The 15045-nt window shown below is 37.1% G+C and overlaps 1 protein-coding gene across 1 annotated transcript; it reads right to left on the bottom strand.

The window, feature by feature from the left end:
• Positions 1-371: 371 nt before the first annotated feature.
• LOC120629048 (LRR receptor-like serine/threonine-protein kinase SIK1) lies at positions 372-14947 on the bottom strand. The gene is given in 5 exon segments (XM_039897790.1): positions 372-805; positions 1956-2125; positions 10403-10978; positions 11466-11616; positions 14309-14947. Coding segments are annotated over 5 exon segments (1617 nt in total). The 5' UTR covers positions 14703-14947; the 3' UTR covers positions 372-479.
• Between the last annotated feature and the right edge of the window lie 98 nt (positions 14948-15045).

The raw sequence follows: 15045 nt of genomic DNA, 5'->3' as shown, positions 1-15045 counted from the left end.
CCCTGATTGGGCTCTCATCATATCGCTTTTAAAAAAAAAATTTAATACATACGTGTAGGCTCAATATAGCTTCCAGGTTATTTTACACTAAGAGCTTAAGCTGAATAAAATATCATGAACGACAAGAGTCATGAAAGCGTCAATCTCAATAATAAAAACTCTTTGAAGCAGATTAGGGGTTTATCAAATCTGCATTTAAGAGTTTTATACAAATTAATTTAGCATAGAAACTGTTTTAAACTAGGACTCACGCACCGACGGGGCCTCAAAACTAGAACACCCGACTAAAACCCTGCGATAACAGCTTACGCCCGTAAGCTGTTATCGCAGGATTTTAGTCTTTAGATTTTATCTGCGTGCTCATCTGTCTCAGCTACCATACTGCTTTAATGTATTTCCTGTGACTTTAATATCTTTCATCACAAGATGGGACAGAGTAATACAAGTGACCTAATAATTGGCTCAGTCGGTACAATTAACTAAATAGTATTACTATCAATAGGTCTTCCCGTCTTAATTTTCATCTCAGTCTTATGGCGTTCGTCTCAAACTTGAGTCCTTTCTAGTCTATCCGTAGCTATTTTCTTAATATCCTCATATACAGTGGGGTAGGATGCTACAGAGCTTTCAAAATCCGCTCTATCTAGTTGGAAGAGCTCACAGTTTGTAACAGCAACAGCGAATGCTTTACATAATCTGTGCTTCATTACTAGAGCAATATCTCCGTCTTCCAAATGACACACCTCTTTTCCAGATTCAGAGTAAATAGCTACTGTGCCCTTATGTATGAAGTAGAAACAATCACCTGAAAATAAATTATTTTTTAATCGCAACTGTTTTAGCGAGAATGGTGGAGTAGGATACAAGATTTTTATTTTAGAAAACTGTATGTAATTTGAGTTATTGTGTTGTAGTGTGTTGATTAGAAAATGTATCGTTGCTTAGCCGTCACGTTAAACTACCTATTTGTATGGACTTTTGGATTAATTACCACCAGTATATGCAGTCAGATTTACAGATTTTTTGTATAATAATTATTATGTTAATATTACTCTTTATAAATCAAAAGCTGAAATTAACAATCGACTTACCAGAAACGGTCATAAATTAGTGATATCTGCATATCATCTGCGAAAGGTGCTGAACTCCTTTGTGGGGTTGAGTATACGCTTTTACAACATGATTCCTAAGGAAATTCTTGACCTACCAATGCATACATTTAAAAAACACATATATACACATATATACATATACATTTGATGAATTCCTCAATGACAAGGTAGAATGGAAGCAGCCAGCCTCGCTCTCATCTCCCGCAAGATAGCAAAATGATTGTAAATGTTGATGTTGGAAAAGAGCAACTACTGAGTTTCTTGCCGGCTCTTCTCGGTAGAATCTGCTTTCCGAACCGGTGGTAGAGTCACACAAACATACATACTTGACGTTTCAAAAGTGCTTATAAAGTAGGCCTACTTGAAATAAATGAATTTGAATTGAATTGAATATGGTGGTTGGGGTGAGCGCGGAATCTTCGCCAGATGTTTAACCGAAGGTTCTCAAAAAACCTGAGGTAAAGGTTTTTAGCCTCATATGCCGGTAACTACGGCCTTCAGCCCGGAACACATCATTGCTGCTTGGTGGCGAAATAAGCGTAGCGGTGGTACTGTCCCGGACAATCTCCTTCACAAAAAGCTCTTACTAAGTAGATACTATTAAACCCAGGCGAAGTTTTTTTCGGCTCTTTTAGAACCAAGGCGCGTTTGGAACACTCCTAGCTTAAGTTTTAAGTTAGCGAATGTAGGTATCCCCATCACCTTAACATGAATGGTTTCATATTATATGTATCTATGAACGCTTCCTTTAAACAAGTGCCTGCCTTGGTCTACATTAATAATATGGTCCATGGTCTATGGAGTTAAAAGTACTAAAATTTAAATGCCTACGCTATAACATACCAATAGTATTAAGCTTCATTATAATATCACCAGCGATGAATATGACGATGCGCAGGTTAATGCCGATTTGCAGGAGCAACGCGCGAGGCATCTGTTTTAGGAACGCTACGTCCTTCACGTGTTGGCGACCGGTGTGCATTATTATGTCCTCCTTCAGCTGGCCGGGTCTCCTGTACAAATCAGATCACGGGGTTCTGAGTTCTATTCTTAGGTACGGTGAGAAAATTATAGATGTCTGTATAGAAGTATAAGTTTTGAATGCGTTGTGAAGTCAAAATATCTGAAAATGCTCCGAAATCTAGCCTTATTTAGACTACCTGTATATAATAAATAAATAAACAAATATACTACGACAATACACACATCACAATCTAGCCCCAAAGTAAGCGAAACTTATGTAATGGGTACTAAGATGACTTATGAATATTTTTATGAATATAATACACATAAATACTTATAATATACAGATAAACACCCAGACACTGAAAAACCTCCATGTTCATCACACAAACACTCAGTTGTTGGAATCGAACCCACGGCCTTGGACTCAGAAAGCAGGGTCGCTGCCCACTGCGGCAACCGGCTGTCTATATGTGATGTTGCGTAGGCATAAATGATACTTAAACAATAAGTATATGGCTGGGCGAAAGCTCGTCCTACCATCAGAAAATGAGCTCCAATAGAAGTATGGGTACTATTCAACCGTTCTGAGATCTCACCAGGAACACGGTAATAAAGGAATGACCATAAAGAAATAAATAAATTATAACCGTAACGATTTGTTTCGTTTTCGAAATTTATAAGGCCGTAGAGCATCATTATCGACCTATTTATTACCCGCCTACTACCGGGTCTCCTATCAAAATGCGAGTCTTATTCCAGTTTTCACTAAAAACGAACGAGGAGATGCCTTGATAAGTAACGCCTAATCTAAGGAGATTCCTAGACATACATCAATGGCTAAGAGTTGGTGAAACCTTTTTTTTCAAAAGCCTAAATTATTAGGCATGTACCTACCACTAGTCTCGTGACGTGAGTAGCCATTGAGAACATGCATTCCTTTGAGAACTCCCAGGCATGCAGGTTGCCTCACGATGTTTTTCTTCTACGTAAAGCAAGTGATATTTTAATTGCTTAGTTATATGAAATATGTAGATACCTATGTATTTTTCAATTGTAATACATATATATATATATATATATATATATATATATATATATATAACTTTCCTATATTGTCTGTTACTTCGGTATCTTGTAGCCACTCAGGGGGGTAGATAGAAATTCGAAAAACTCCCTGGCGCAGCGGTGAACGCTGTGTGTTCCGTTCCCGGGTTTGAATCCCGGCGGAACAATTTAGGAATTTTTCATTTCTCAATATTGTTAGATCTGATGGGAGGCGTCGGCGGTGACCAGTTACCACTCTACCAACAATAACATGATGTTAAGCGATGTAGCGTTCCGGTACGATGTCGCGTGGAAACCGATTAGGGGTACCTACCTATGGGTTGAATATAACTGCCTTAGAGGGAGTAAATCAGGTTAGCTTATAACCATCTTAGACTGCATCACAACTTATCATCAAGTGAGATGGCAGTCAAGGACTAACTTGTAGTGGAATAAAAATTGATGAAAAAATGTTCAATGTGTTCCAAATCCCAAGGTTACCGAACACGAGGGCAAGTTTTTTCTGTTCCTTGTCCGACTAGTTCGATTTGTTTTCTCGTAAAGTAAGAAGTTCGATACAATCACATGTTGGCATTTTATATATTTTTTTCTTTAGCCTCGACGGGTACCTTCTTTGGTCCAAATAAGTCTCAACTTGCTTCGCCATTATGAAGTACTTGGCTCTAGCCGGTTCCGATCCAAGTAATAAAATAATGTATCTGAACGTACAATGCAGTACCAGCACCTAAGCAAAGAGAATTACGTTGAACCTAATCTAGTTTTGTTATTGGTTCAACAGATTGATGTCCTTATGGGTAGTAGACGATAGTCAAATAAGGCACTTTAGTCATAGTAACCGGTTTTTATATCTATTGATTTTAAGGGACTTTTATTGGTACATTATATACTGATACATCTAATAATATAAGTAAATATAAGTAAATATAACCTAAATATAATCCTAAAAACAACAACAATTTGAAAGAAATACTAAAAAATCTATGTAGGTTAATTGCCGAGGTGCAATAACCAGGATCCTCGGCTTAACGTTTTCTCTAAGGCACGGTCGTGGATTCGGCCAACTTTTTAATTTCAGCTGGTAGGATTTTTAACAGAATTCATCCAATATATTCTTGGAGCGAACTAAGATTGTTTTTATTTTGTTTATTCCACAACCAAAAAAAGACTGTTTGCATTAGGCGGACTTAATGCTAAAGCATTTTCTGCCAGCCAATCTTAGGACGTGTCTCGTGCGAGAAAAACGCGTGAGCGAGTAACCAAAAAATTTTGTCTGGAATTCTGCCCAGAACTGTGTAGACCATTGTTTAATATTCCAACCACTATTCTTCAACTTGACACTTAAAGTAGGTATCTAGGTATAACAAGCTTAGAGAAAGTAGGTAATATATAAAAGTAGGCCATCGGTACCTTCGAGATGAACCATGATATCATGCAAAATATTTCGAAACATCCGTCTTCTTCAAGTAGATTTAAGTTCGCATTGCCTCTTAACATACCCACTGTAAAAAATAAAATCAAGTCAAAGTCTCAAACTGTCTTTATTCCAATATCTAAACATTTAGCAAATCAGGCTTAGGTACCCAATGTTGGCTACAACTAATTTTTCCATAAGGTATATTAGATCTTCCGCATATATCCGCATGCGATTTAGGACAATACATTCGTGGATTTAATGTCAGGCGACAATATGGCAGGTCTTATTTCTCCCAAGCTTCCTTAGAGACGACCTCAACGAAACTTTACGGGACTACATTACTGGACGAACTTATTGTACCTATTATATTGGATAACTTCGATAACTTCTGTATGCTTTTGAAAAAAGAAAGAATTTATTAGGACTTTTAAGGTTTCATCTTACCTGCAAGATCAAAAGCATAAATAAATCGAACTGTTGTAGTATGGTTCCAGAGCTTGCCAATGGTGATTCAGGAACAGTTCCTAGGTGTCTCAGGTACGTATGTCTCTTCTATAATGTATTCAAGTGCGTATTGGAAGTATACATTCCATGTGAGATATGAAATAAGGAAGAATGTCACTTTTGCAACAAAGTCTTTGTTAACATGTTATAGGAAAGCAATTTGTTTTTAAATAGGTACTTATACCTATGGTGACAGCACAAAGTCGTGGCCTCATGAATTCCCTAGGACAGTTCACAGCTGGACTAAAGGCCTTTCCTAACGGGAAGCTTGCCTAACGAACCTCAAGACCTCCAAGTTTTACGGTAATAGGCCACTATTACCGTAAAACTTGGAGGTCTTTGCCTCCCGTTGGTGTAGGCCAAACTAGGTAGTGAAGTAGAAAGTTCCCAGTATATTATCTTCTTAATGCCTACCATGCAGATATTACTGTAATCGACTGAATATGTCAACACATCAACACGTAGGTATCCAACTATATGCCTGGTGTATTCAGACAAGGCAACATTTTAGACACCATTAAGTTTGGTACGACAACATGAATTAATATTCCTATTCTGTGCAGTATATACGCAACCCTAAAGAGACCATGGGAGTCAGTCTGTGGTCAGTCTATAGTCATCTGCAGTGAAGAGCAGACGTGCGAGGCTTGTTGGATCTAGAAGAGCGTTCCTAAAGAGCTAAGAACTGTTCTCAGGTACCCGTCTATTTCTTAGCTCGATGTCGATTTATTGAACAAACCTAATAGTCGGAGGTTGTTGATGGCGACTCAAATAGGTTCAAAAGGGGAACTGCTTACCCCAGCTTGTTTCAAAGCCAACAAATTCTTGATATAAGTATAAAGCTTAGGAATCCTCAATACACGCATAGATGCCAATATAAGCTCCAGTATTATATTGTCATATTTAAACGCACGATGGAGCATCCAGCCTATAGATACAATATCTACTACAAGCCAGGTCCCCGAGTACTTCATCAGGATCAGTTTCAAGTCAAATATTACGATTTTACAGCTGTAACCTTGATGTAGCCAGAAAATACTCAATATGTAGATTATGTCGAGAAATAGAAGGACGTGCTCGCAATAAACCTGGAATGATCTGATTTAAACTAAAACGTAGGCTGCTTTTAATGAGTACGGTAGGCAGTTAAGCAGTAAGTGAAGTTGAAATAAAAAAAAACTTGACCGTTTACACTAATACTTAGAATGAGATGTCTTCACATTTTTAGTTCCCATCCTTAGCACGGATACCTCTGTAGGAAAAACGTAGCTCCGTTGGACGCTTTTACACCAGCTTAGCTAAGTTATGAAATAAAGGTTCTTATATGTGGATCAGACGCATCCTTAGCTACACTGTACACATATCCTTAGCATGAATTTCTCTGTATGAAAAACGTAGCTTCGTTGGACGCTTTTACACCAGCTTAGCTAAGTTATGAAATAAAGGTTCTTATATGTGTATCAGACGCATCCTTAGCTACACATATCCATAGCACGAATATCTCTATATGAAAAACGTAGCTTCGTTGGACGCTTTTCCACCAGCTTAGCTAAGTTATGAAATAAAGGTTATTATATGTGTATCAGACGCATCCTTAGCTACACATATCCATAGCACGAATATCTCTGTATGAAAAACGTAGCTCTGTTGGACGCTTTTCCACCAGCTTAGCTAAGTTATGAAATAAAGGTTCTTATATGTGGATCAGACGCATCCTTAGCTACACATATCCTTAGCACGAATATCTCTGTATGAAAAACGTAGCTCCGTTGGACGCTTTTCCACCAGCTTAGCTAAGTTATGAAATAAAGGTTCTTATATGTGGATCAGACGCATCCTTAGCTACACATATCCTTAGCACGAATATCTCTGTATGAAAAACGGAGCTTCGTTGGACGCTTTTCCACCAGATAAGTTAAGTTTTAAAATAAAAGTCCTTATTTGTGGAACAGACACATCCTCAATAGCTACATTATTTCGGGTATTCCTGCGTGAACAGTGAGCGCTGGGGGCTTATTAGCATTGCTGAAAGACTAGTAGTAGAGCTTCTACAGTGCTCTACTACTAGTCACAGATTTTATCTGGAGAAGCTATGCTTTTCGAAGCAAAGCAGCATTGCTATGTTCTGGTTTAAAGGGCGTGGTTACCGGTGTAATAACATTACGCAGATAGGTACTTACACCTCAGGTTTATGGACACGGGATGGCACTTTGTAGGACGTGTTTCTTGCATAGCGAAGTGTTGCTATTTTTGTAGGAAGTAGGATGAAGTAAGAGGAGAATTATAGGATAAAATGTTAGGTAGGAAGATAGGTAGGACAATAAACAATTATTACTACAAGAATAGTATTGTTTAATATTGTTGCCGTTTTGTTTCAGAATAATTAGGATCCTTTTTAGGATTTATTTATTAGTAGCGGACCCCAGCGCCATCTGTCGGGCTGATTTGTGAATCTAAACCATCCAGGGTGCCACCCAAACGCATACCGAAGTTTAGGAGGAGTTCAGTGGTTCATACACGCACACAAGAAATATGTTTATAAAGATTTTTAATTTTTCTTTAGGATTGTATACTTTCTGTTAAATTTTTATTTACAATTCTTCTGTATGTTTATGTGGTGTATAATACAATAAAAGTGTATTCATTCATTCATCCGTATTTTTAAGAAATGTTATAAACAGCCATTTAAAAATAACTTTGTGCTACAATTTATGCCGGCGGTTTCCGGTAGAAACATCAGATATCGCAGCAAATACCAAGATTTCATTATTAGAAAGGTACATGTACCTACTGGTAAATTGAAAGGTTCATTATTTATTTACCTATAAAGCCTTCGGGCCCTAATGTCTGCCATTTGTACCGAAGTTAGATCCAATATAAATCGTCTCAGTCGACTGCATTTTATCTCGGATCCTGATATTTTGCTCTTTGACAAATTGCATTTGTGCCCTCGAAAGTACCCGTGCGAAGTTATAGTATAAGTCGGTTTGATCTTATCGATTTTTTATCTCTTCTGTTATGGTAGATATTATTGGTGACAGCATTGTGGCTGCAGTACTTGTGCTTTAATTTTCCCCAAATATAATGAATTCTAGGCGAAATCTATATTTTTTTAATTATAATTGTATTATTCTCAAATATGTACAAATCGATTTCTGCTCTCCTAGTACTTGGTATATGTTGACATTAAAATAAGACAGAATTTCTTTAATTTTTTTAATATTTCTCTTGTAGAAGAGTTTAAACATACCAAAAATGAGGCTTTCCTGGCTGAGTAGCTAGCTGTTTTAGCACTACGAAAAGCCATAAATAAAATAATATGGTTTTCGAACGATATTGTGGGAAGCGGTGATAGCCTAGTGGGTAAGGCATCTGCTTACCTTTCGTGGAAAGTGAGTTCGAGCCTCCGCACTTACTTTGCGGAGTTAAGTGCGTTTTAATTGAAGCAATTTAAATATCACTTGCTTTAAACGGTGAAGGAAAACATCGTGAGGAAACCTGCATGCTTGAGAGTTCTTCATAATGTTCTCAATGGCGTGTGAAGTCTGTCCGCCATGGCCAGCGTGACTACGTGAAGACGTAGACTACGGGCCAAACCCTTCTCATTGGTCACTCTGGGAGGAGGCCCGTGCCCTGTAGAGGGACGGTAATGGGTTCAAATGATAATAAGGAGCTATTTCACTTAGCAGTGAAAATTAAAACTAAGTACCTATAAAAATAAATTTATTACTATCTTAACTAGGTATAACGAATATCAAAGAAACTCCCAAGAGAGAAGATCTTTTCCAGTTTTCCATACTTCAGCGCAATATTTGGAACAAAAATTTGCATTTAATATAACATCTTCAGTGTTTTCAATTAAGGTTATCTTTCTGAAATAAAAATAAAGACTAATCAGAATATAAATACGAGCAATAAACATCAAATATCTTGAGTTGTGATAGCCCAGCGGTAAATAATTCGAGCTGCCATATCCAGGGGACCGAGTTTGTTCCACTGCATGCACCTCTAAGTTTTCCAAGTTATGCGAGTTTTTTATTCCTCTATAGGTTAGCCCTTGACTGGAATCTCACTTGGTGGTACGTGATGATGTAGTAAGATGGTAACGGGCTAACCTGTTAGGGAGTATGGTAGTCATACCCTTAATCGGTTTCTACGCGACATCGCACCGAAACACTAAATCGCTTAGGGTTGTAACTAGCCACGACCACAGCCTCCCACCAGACAAAATTAATATGTAATTGAATATCTAGCACTAGGTTAAACGGTGAAAGTTTTTTGTAGTATGTTTTGTAGAGCTTTTTCTGACAGAGAAGTATAGTAGGTACTTCCCCGGACGAGTCATGTTTCTTTCTGCCGCTAAGCAGCATTGTTGCAATGCTGTGTTCCGGTTTGAAGTGCGTGGTTGCCGGTTTAATTACAGGCCACGAGGCTTAACATTAATAGATGGGTACATCGGCATGTTGCAGGCACGCCCTGTGAAGTGTTTGTCTCTTTAGAGGCGATGGTTTTCCTATTACCGTCAGGTGGGCCCAGTGGCGTGCATTTCATACATGCACAAAAGCACTGCATACCCAAATTATTTTATATAACTCGTATTGGAGGGATTTTTTTTCATTTTATGCCATGTTCCTGCTTTATGCATACCCTGGTCGAAGGCCCTGTGCACGCCACTGGGTGGGCCATATGCTTGGTCCATTAAATATTACTATATATCGTAAGGATCATGGCCGAGATTTCTCCATTATGTTCTCAATGGCGTATGAAGTCATAATGTTCTTCTGGAGAACCGGCCTCTGTAGTGGGCCGGTAATGGGATGATACGAAAATAAGAAGTCAAACAAAGCGGTGATAGCCTATTGGTTACTCTTCGGCTTCAATTTCGTGGGGGCCGAGTTCGAATTCCGGCTCAGTAGGTACGTACGCAGTAATATGATAAGGCTATGATATGAAACACATTAAGTGCTACAATTTATGCCGGCGGTTTCTGGTAGAAATATCAGATATCGCAGCAAATACCAAGATTTCATTAATAGAAAGGCACATGTACCTACTGGTAAATTGAAAGGTTCGTTATTTATTTATCTATAAAGCCTTCGGGCCCTAATGTCTGCCATTAATTGTTACTAGAAAAAAAAATCGTAAGGAAACATGGCTGAGATTTCTCCATAATGTTCGCAATGGCGTATGAAGTCAACCACCACGCATTTGGCGAGCATGGTGGCCTAGCCCGTGTGAGATGAGACTTGTGGCCCGTGAGAATGAGTTGAAAAAGATAATTGTTATGATATTATCTAAATACTTAACACAATAACTTACAATAAACGATCCGTTAACTTACTCTAAGCAAAATTCTAAATAGACGTAATCGAATAAAGCCTTCTTGCAGCTAACATTTTCACATCTCGACATAGGTCCATTGCATAACTCGTCCTTTAGAAATTTGGGTAAATAATAAAAATGCTCTTCAACGATGTCGAATGGCACGCAATATCCCTTCATTTTAGTTTTAATAAACAGCTTATCTACTTTAGTGTCTCCTTTACATTTTTCATAGTACTCTTCGTTGATATTCCTTCTAGAACCAAATCCATTATTAAGATTAAACTCTTTGAAGTAATCTTGCAGATTGCCGATGTTGTTATTGTTTTCTGTTGTATCGTCATAATTTACGTCAGAATATATACTTATAGTGGGCGATGTGGTTAGCCTCTTAGAAGCATTATCGAGTATTTGGTAAAATTTTCTCTTGCACAGTTCCATTAGACTCGGTGCAGTAAGTTCTTTGTTTAAAATGTGTTCATATTTTCTTGGGAAATTTATTTCTCTCATCTTGAGTTCTTTGTTATTTGGCCCCAATCGTAGTACGATTGTATCTTTGTTGCTTGTGTCGTCACCCAATAAATTGCCAAAACACCTGTAAAAGAATAGTTTTGATTAAGAAAAACTATAAGGTGTATTTATGCTTTAGTTATTATTATCATCAGATTCTTGGCTTCGAGGCCAAGAATCTGAACTTATTTCTATATCAGCAGTCTATTTGATTAATGTTGTTTATTAAAATTAAAACAAATCAACGTAATGCTATTATACTCGAATTTAAATTTAACTTTTATCATCAGATTTTCGTTGACTTAGTTGAAGTAGTTCTACTTCTCCGGAATAGGATCGGCTAGCTTATTAGTATTTTCAAACATCTTCAAAATTTGTTTTTTATTAGCAAAATATAAAAAAAAAATTGAAAAAATGTTTGATAGCTTGTTCTTTTCTTTGCATTAGAATTGCATGAAGATGGAATTTCTCGAAAAACAGCAAAACATTCGCAGTCAATGCAAGAGTGTGTAGACTTCTAAATTCATACTTCCGTGGCTTTTTTTTAAAACCTTACACTTAAAAGTACATACCCTATGTTAAGACTGCGAGTCTGTTGTCCTCTAAACATGTGGTACCACAGAGAATAGGGTATCGTACCCAAGCTTCGGTTTCGCCAGAATCTCAATTCACAGTGATGGTAATTGTATACAGGTCTTTGAGGCAGCCATTGTAATTGGTTGTCTAAAATAACAAAACAAAACATGTTATTTGCTTCCTTGGCTTTGATTGTATCTGTTACATTTAAATCTTAATAATATTATCCTCGTACAATAATCCTTTTGTTTGGTGGGTTCTGCTGTGGCTGATTGCTACCCTACTGATGGTATAGTATAATATAATTGTATAACTGCTATACCCAAAACAGGTTAGCCCGCTACCATCTTAGACTGCATCTTCAGATACCACTAGGTGAGATTGCAGTTAAGTTAAGGGCAAACTTCCCAATAATATGAGATCGACGGCTTAACATGCTTTCCTAGGCACGGAACAATGCAAACTTTCGAAATACAATAGGTACCAAAAACTTGTGGAAGAAAACCTAACATTTTACTAGATCTGTTCCTGAAATCGAACCTCGCTTCGCTTGCTTGGTAGTCTAATCCGCAATAAAGCTACAAAGCATTCAACAACTAGTGACGTAATAAAATTACAGCACTTTTGTAATGATTGAAGATCTGCCAAAAACGTCACTAGTATCAAGTCATGCGTAATTAAGATTTCAATGCCACGGGCAATTAAAGGCCCTGATAAGCTTAGAAAACTACTTAGAAAAAAACAAAATTATGTATATAAATATATGATTTGGTTTATACATTATTTAGTAGATATACTTATCGATATATATAAAATGCGTGTATCTTGACCAGTTCTTGGCTTTAGTTGTAGCTAGTTACCGGCAAAACTAGGTACCATAGCACGTAGAAACCAAGCACGTACCAATTAAAGGAACTATAAAGCTGGTTTACCGTTCCAGATAAGACGGGATAGAATGTCTTTATCAGCGTGGCGCTTACTTAAATTCCCATATAAAAATCATCATCATCATCATCTCAATTCATTACCGGCTCACTGCAGGGAACGGGTATTCCTTGCAATGACAAGGGCTTAGGCCGTAGTCCACGACGCTGGTCGGCGCTGTCAAAGGCGTGTTGACATCATACTGTTGTCAAAGGTGTTTTCCTCAACCGTCGAAGCAAGTGATATTTTTAACAGTCTTCGACGCAAAGCGACGTAGCTTAGAAAAAATTATAATATACAGATAAACATCCGACACTGAAAAACATTCTTGTTCATTTCACAAATTTTCCAGTTGTGGGAATCGAAACCCAGCCTTGGACTCAGAAGTCAGGGTCGCTGTCCACTGCGCCAATCGGCCGTCTGATCGATGAATATGAGTTTGGATGCTAAATTACGAAATAAAAAAAAGATTCTGATGAACTACTGAATCTTTTTTTGTGTGCGAAATTTATAAATGCTTGTTTTTAGGGAAATGTAAACGTAAATTTTGTTTCAATTATTTGGGATTAGAAAACGATGGATTCAGTGTTTTAGAGCAAAGACTAACCAAATCTTTAGTGTCTGCTAGCAATTGCGAACAATTACTAACTTTCTTCGGTGGTTTCCGTAACTTGCGAGTTAAATAGGTCAAACAGATCAACAAGGAAACGTTAAACTTGATTTATAACGGCTAGTTTGTTATCTACAAACATAACTACAACTGCTTCCGTTGCTTTACGAGCGACACTAAATCTACTGGTATTGGGAGCATCAAATGTAGGTTAGATTTATCGGGATCAATTCAGACAAATAAAATATAGTTACACAGGCAAGATTTTTTATTCTTAGCTCTCAGGATGCCTGATTTTCCTATGAAATGTCAAGGCCTGTTTGTGTAATGTCAATACTACCAACTAATAGTGTATTATCTATGAATACCACCGATTTGATGAGCAGATTCTACTAAGAATAGCTCAGGAAAAACCTCAGCAGCTAGGTACTTAGCTATCGACAAGCGCGCTTACCGAATTCAGTAATATTTTTATCTTAAGGACTTAAATAGGATTTAGGATTAAGGATTTTTATCTTAAGGACTCTTAAGGACGTTCTTAAGGATTTTTATCTTAAAGATTTCGATTTCGAAATTCGGGAATATTAAAGGATTTTTTTTGGAATACCGGTTATGCTTAGCCATTCCCGAGCATATACAATATACTGTACAATATATACACAAATATTTGTACTATTTATTTAGTATAGCATGTTTTTAAATGTCTGCGTTGGCCGGTCTAAAATTGTTTAAAGGATCATGTTATAAAGACAAAACTCTAAAGTACTTTTGTAATCGATGATGGTCAGTCAGTATTTTCTTTTCGCTGAATATTAGCTGAGGTAACATCAGCATTTCATCTTTTGATAGTTGCTGCTTAGAACGCTTATTTGATGATTAAAATAACTGTCAGTTGTATATGAGATGATATGAAGGAAACTTTAACGAAGCCTTAACTTACCGTCTGTTAAAATAAAAGTTATTATACACAAACTAAAATCGTATTTACAATGAACTTGAATTGACAGCCGGTTGTCGCAGTGGGTAGCGACCCACCTTTATGAGTCCGAGTCTGTGGGTTCGATACCCACAACTGGAAAATGTTTGTGTTATGAACATGAATGTTTATCAGTGTTTGGGTATTTTTCTTTATATTATAAGTATTAATGTGTATTGTATTCAAAAAAATATTAATCAGCTATCTTAGTACCCAGAACACAAGCGACGCTTACTTTGTACTAGATGGCGATGTCGTCGTCGTATATTTACTAGTTGAACTTTGAAGTATATTTAATGAAATGTAACTTAATTAACAACATGAATTACCACAAACCGAAAGATATCGCAGCATCCGTAGTTCAGCGATCCTTAACGGTAGCTCAAGCAACTCGTTTTCATCCAATATCAAAAACTTTAGGCTCCTCATTTCTCCGATCTCGTCCGGTATAAATTGTAATCTATTGCCGCTGAGGTCCAAACACTTAAGGCGACTCAACTTTGATATCTCCCTCGGTAACTTCGTGATGTCATTCCCGCTTAGATATAAGCCCTCTAGGTTGTTCAATCTACCAATATCGCTGGGTATACGGGATATTAAATTTTCCTTTAAATATATATCTGTTATCTCGGCTTCATCGCCTTGTAGACGGTGTAGAGGGAATTCTGTGAAACCTCGGTAGTTCCAATGTAGGACACTGTTTACTGCTTGTTTGTATTCCATTTTTTGATATGTTTAAGGAGCTTTGTCTTTTTAACTAAAAAAAATATTTCATTTATTCTTCTTCTTTTTTTACCTTTACTGCTTTTATCTTGCTTTTAAACGATGTACTTTTTTTCAAATCGTTTGAGTTGATCTTTTGTTATTTTATTGTGCCATTTTTTTCTCACTTTCAAACATTTCTATCATTGTTTACACTCACAAAATAATCTAATTTCACAATACAGACGCGTTTGGCGTATTCCCGTCTCAGCAAGACTGCGTCTAAGTCCGAGGTTAGGGAGGTTTATTTTTAAAACTGTTGCAAGGCCTTCCATTTAAAATTGGATCATCAATATCAGTTTTA

This window comes from Pararge aegeria, chromosome 13, assembly GCF_905163445.1.
Source record: "Pararge aegeria chromosome 13, ilParAegt1.1, whole genome shotgun sequence".
Classification (NCBI taxonomy): domain Eukaryota; kingdom Metazoa; phylum Arthropoda; class Insecta; order Lepidoptera; family Nymphalidae; genus Pararge; species Pararge aegeria.
The sequence above is the reverse complement of the archived record's forward strand: the minus strand, read 5'-3'. Positions and strand labels throughout refer to the sequence as shown.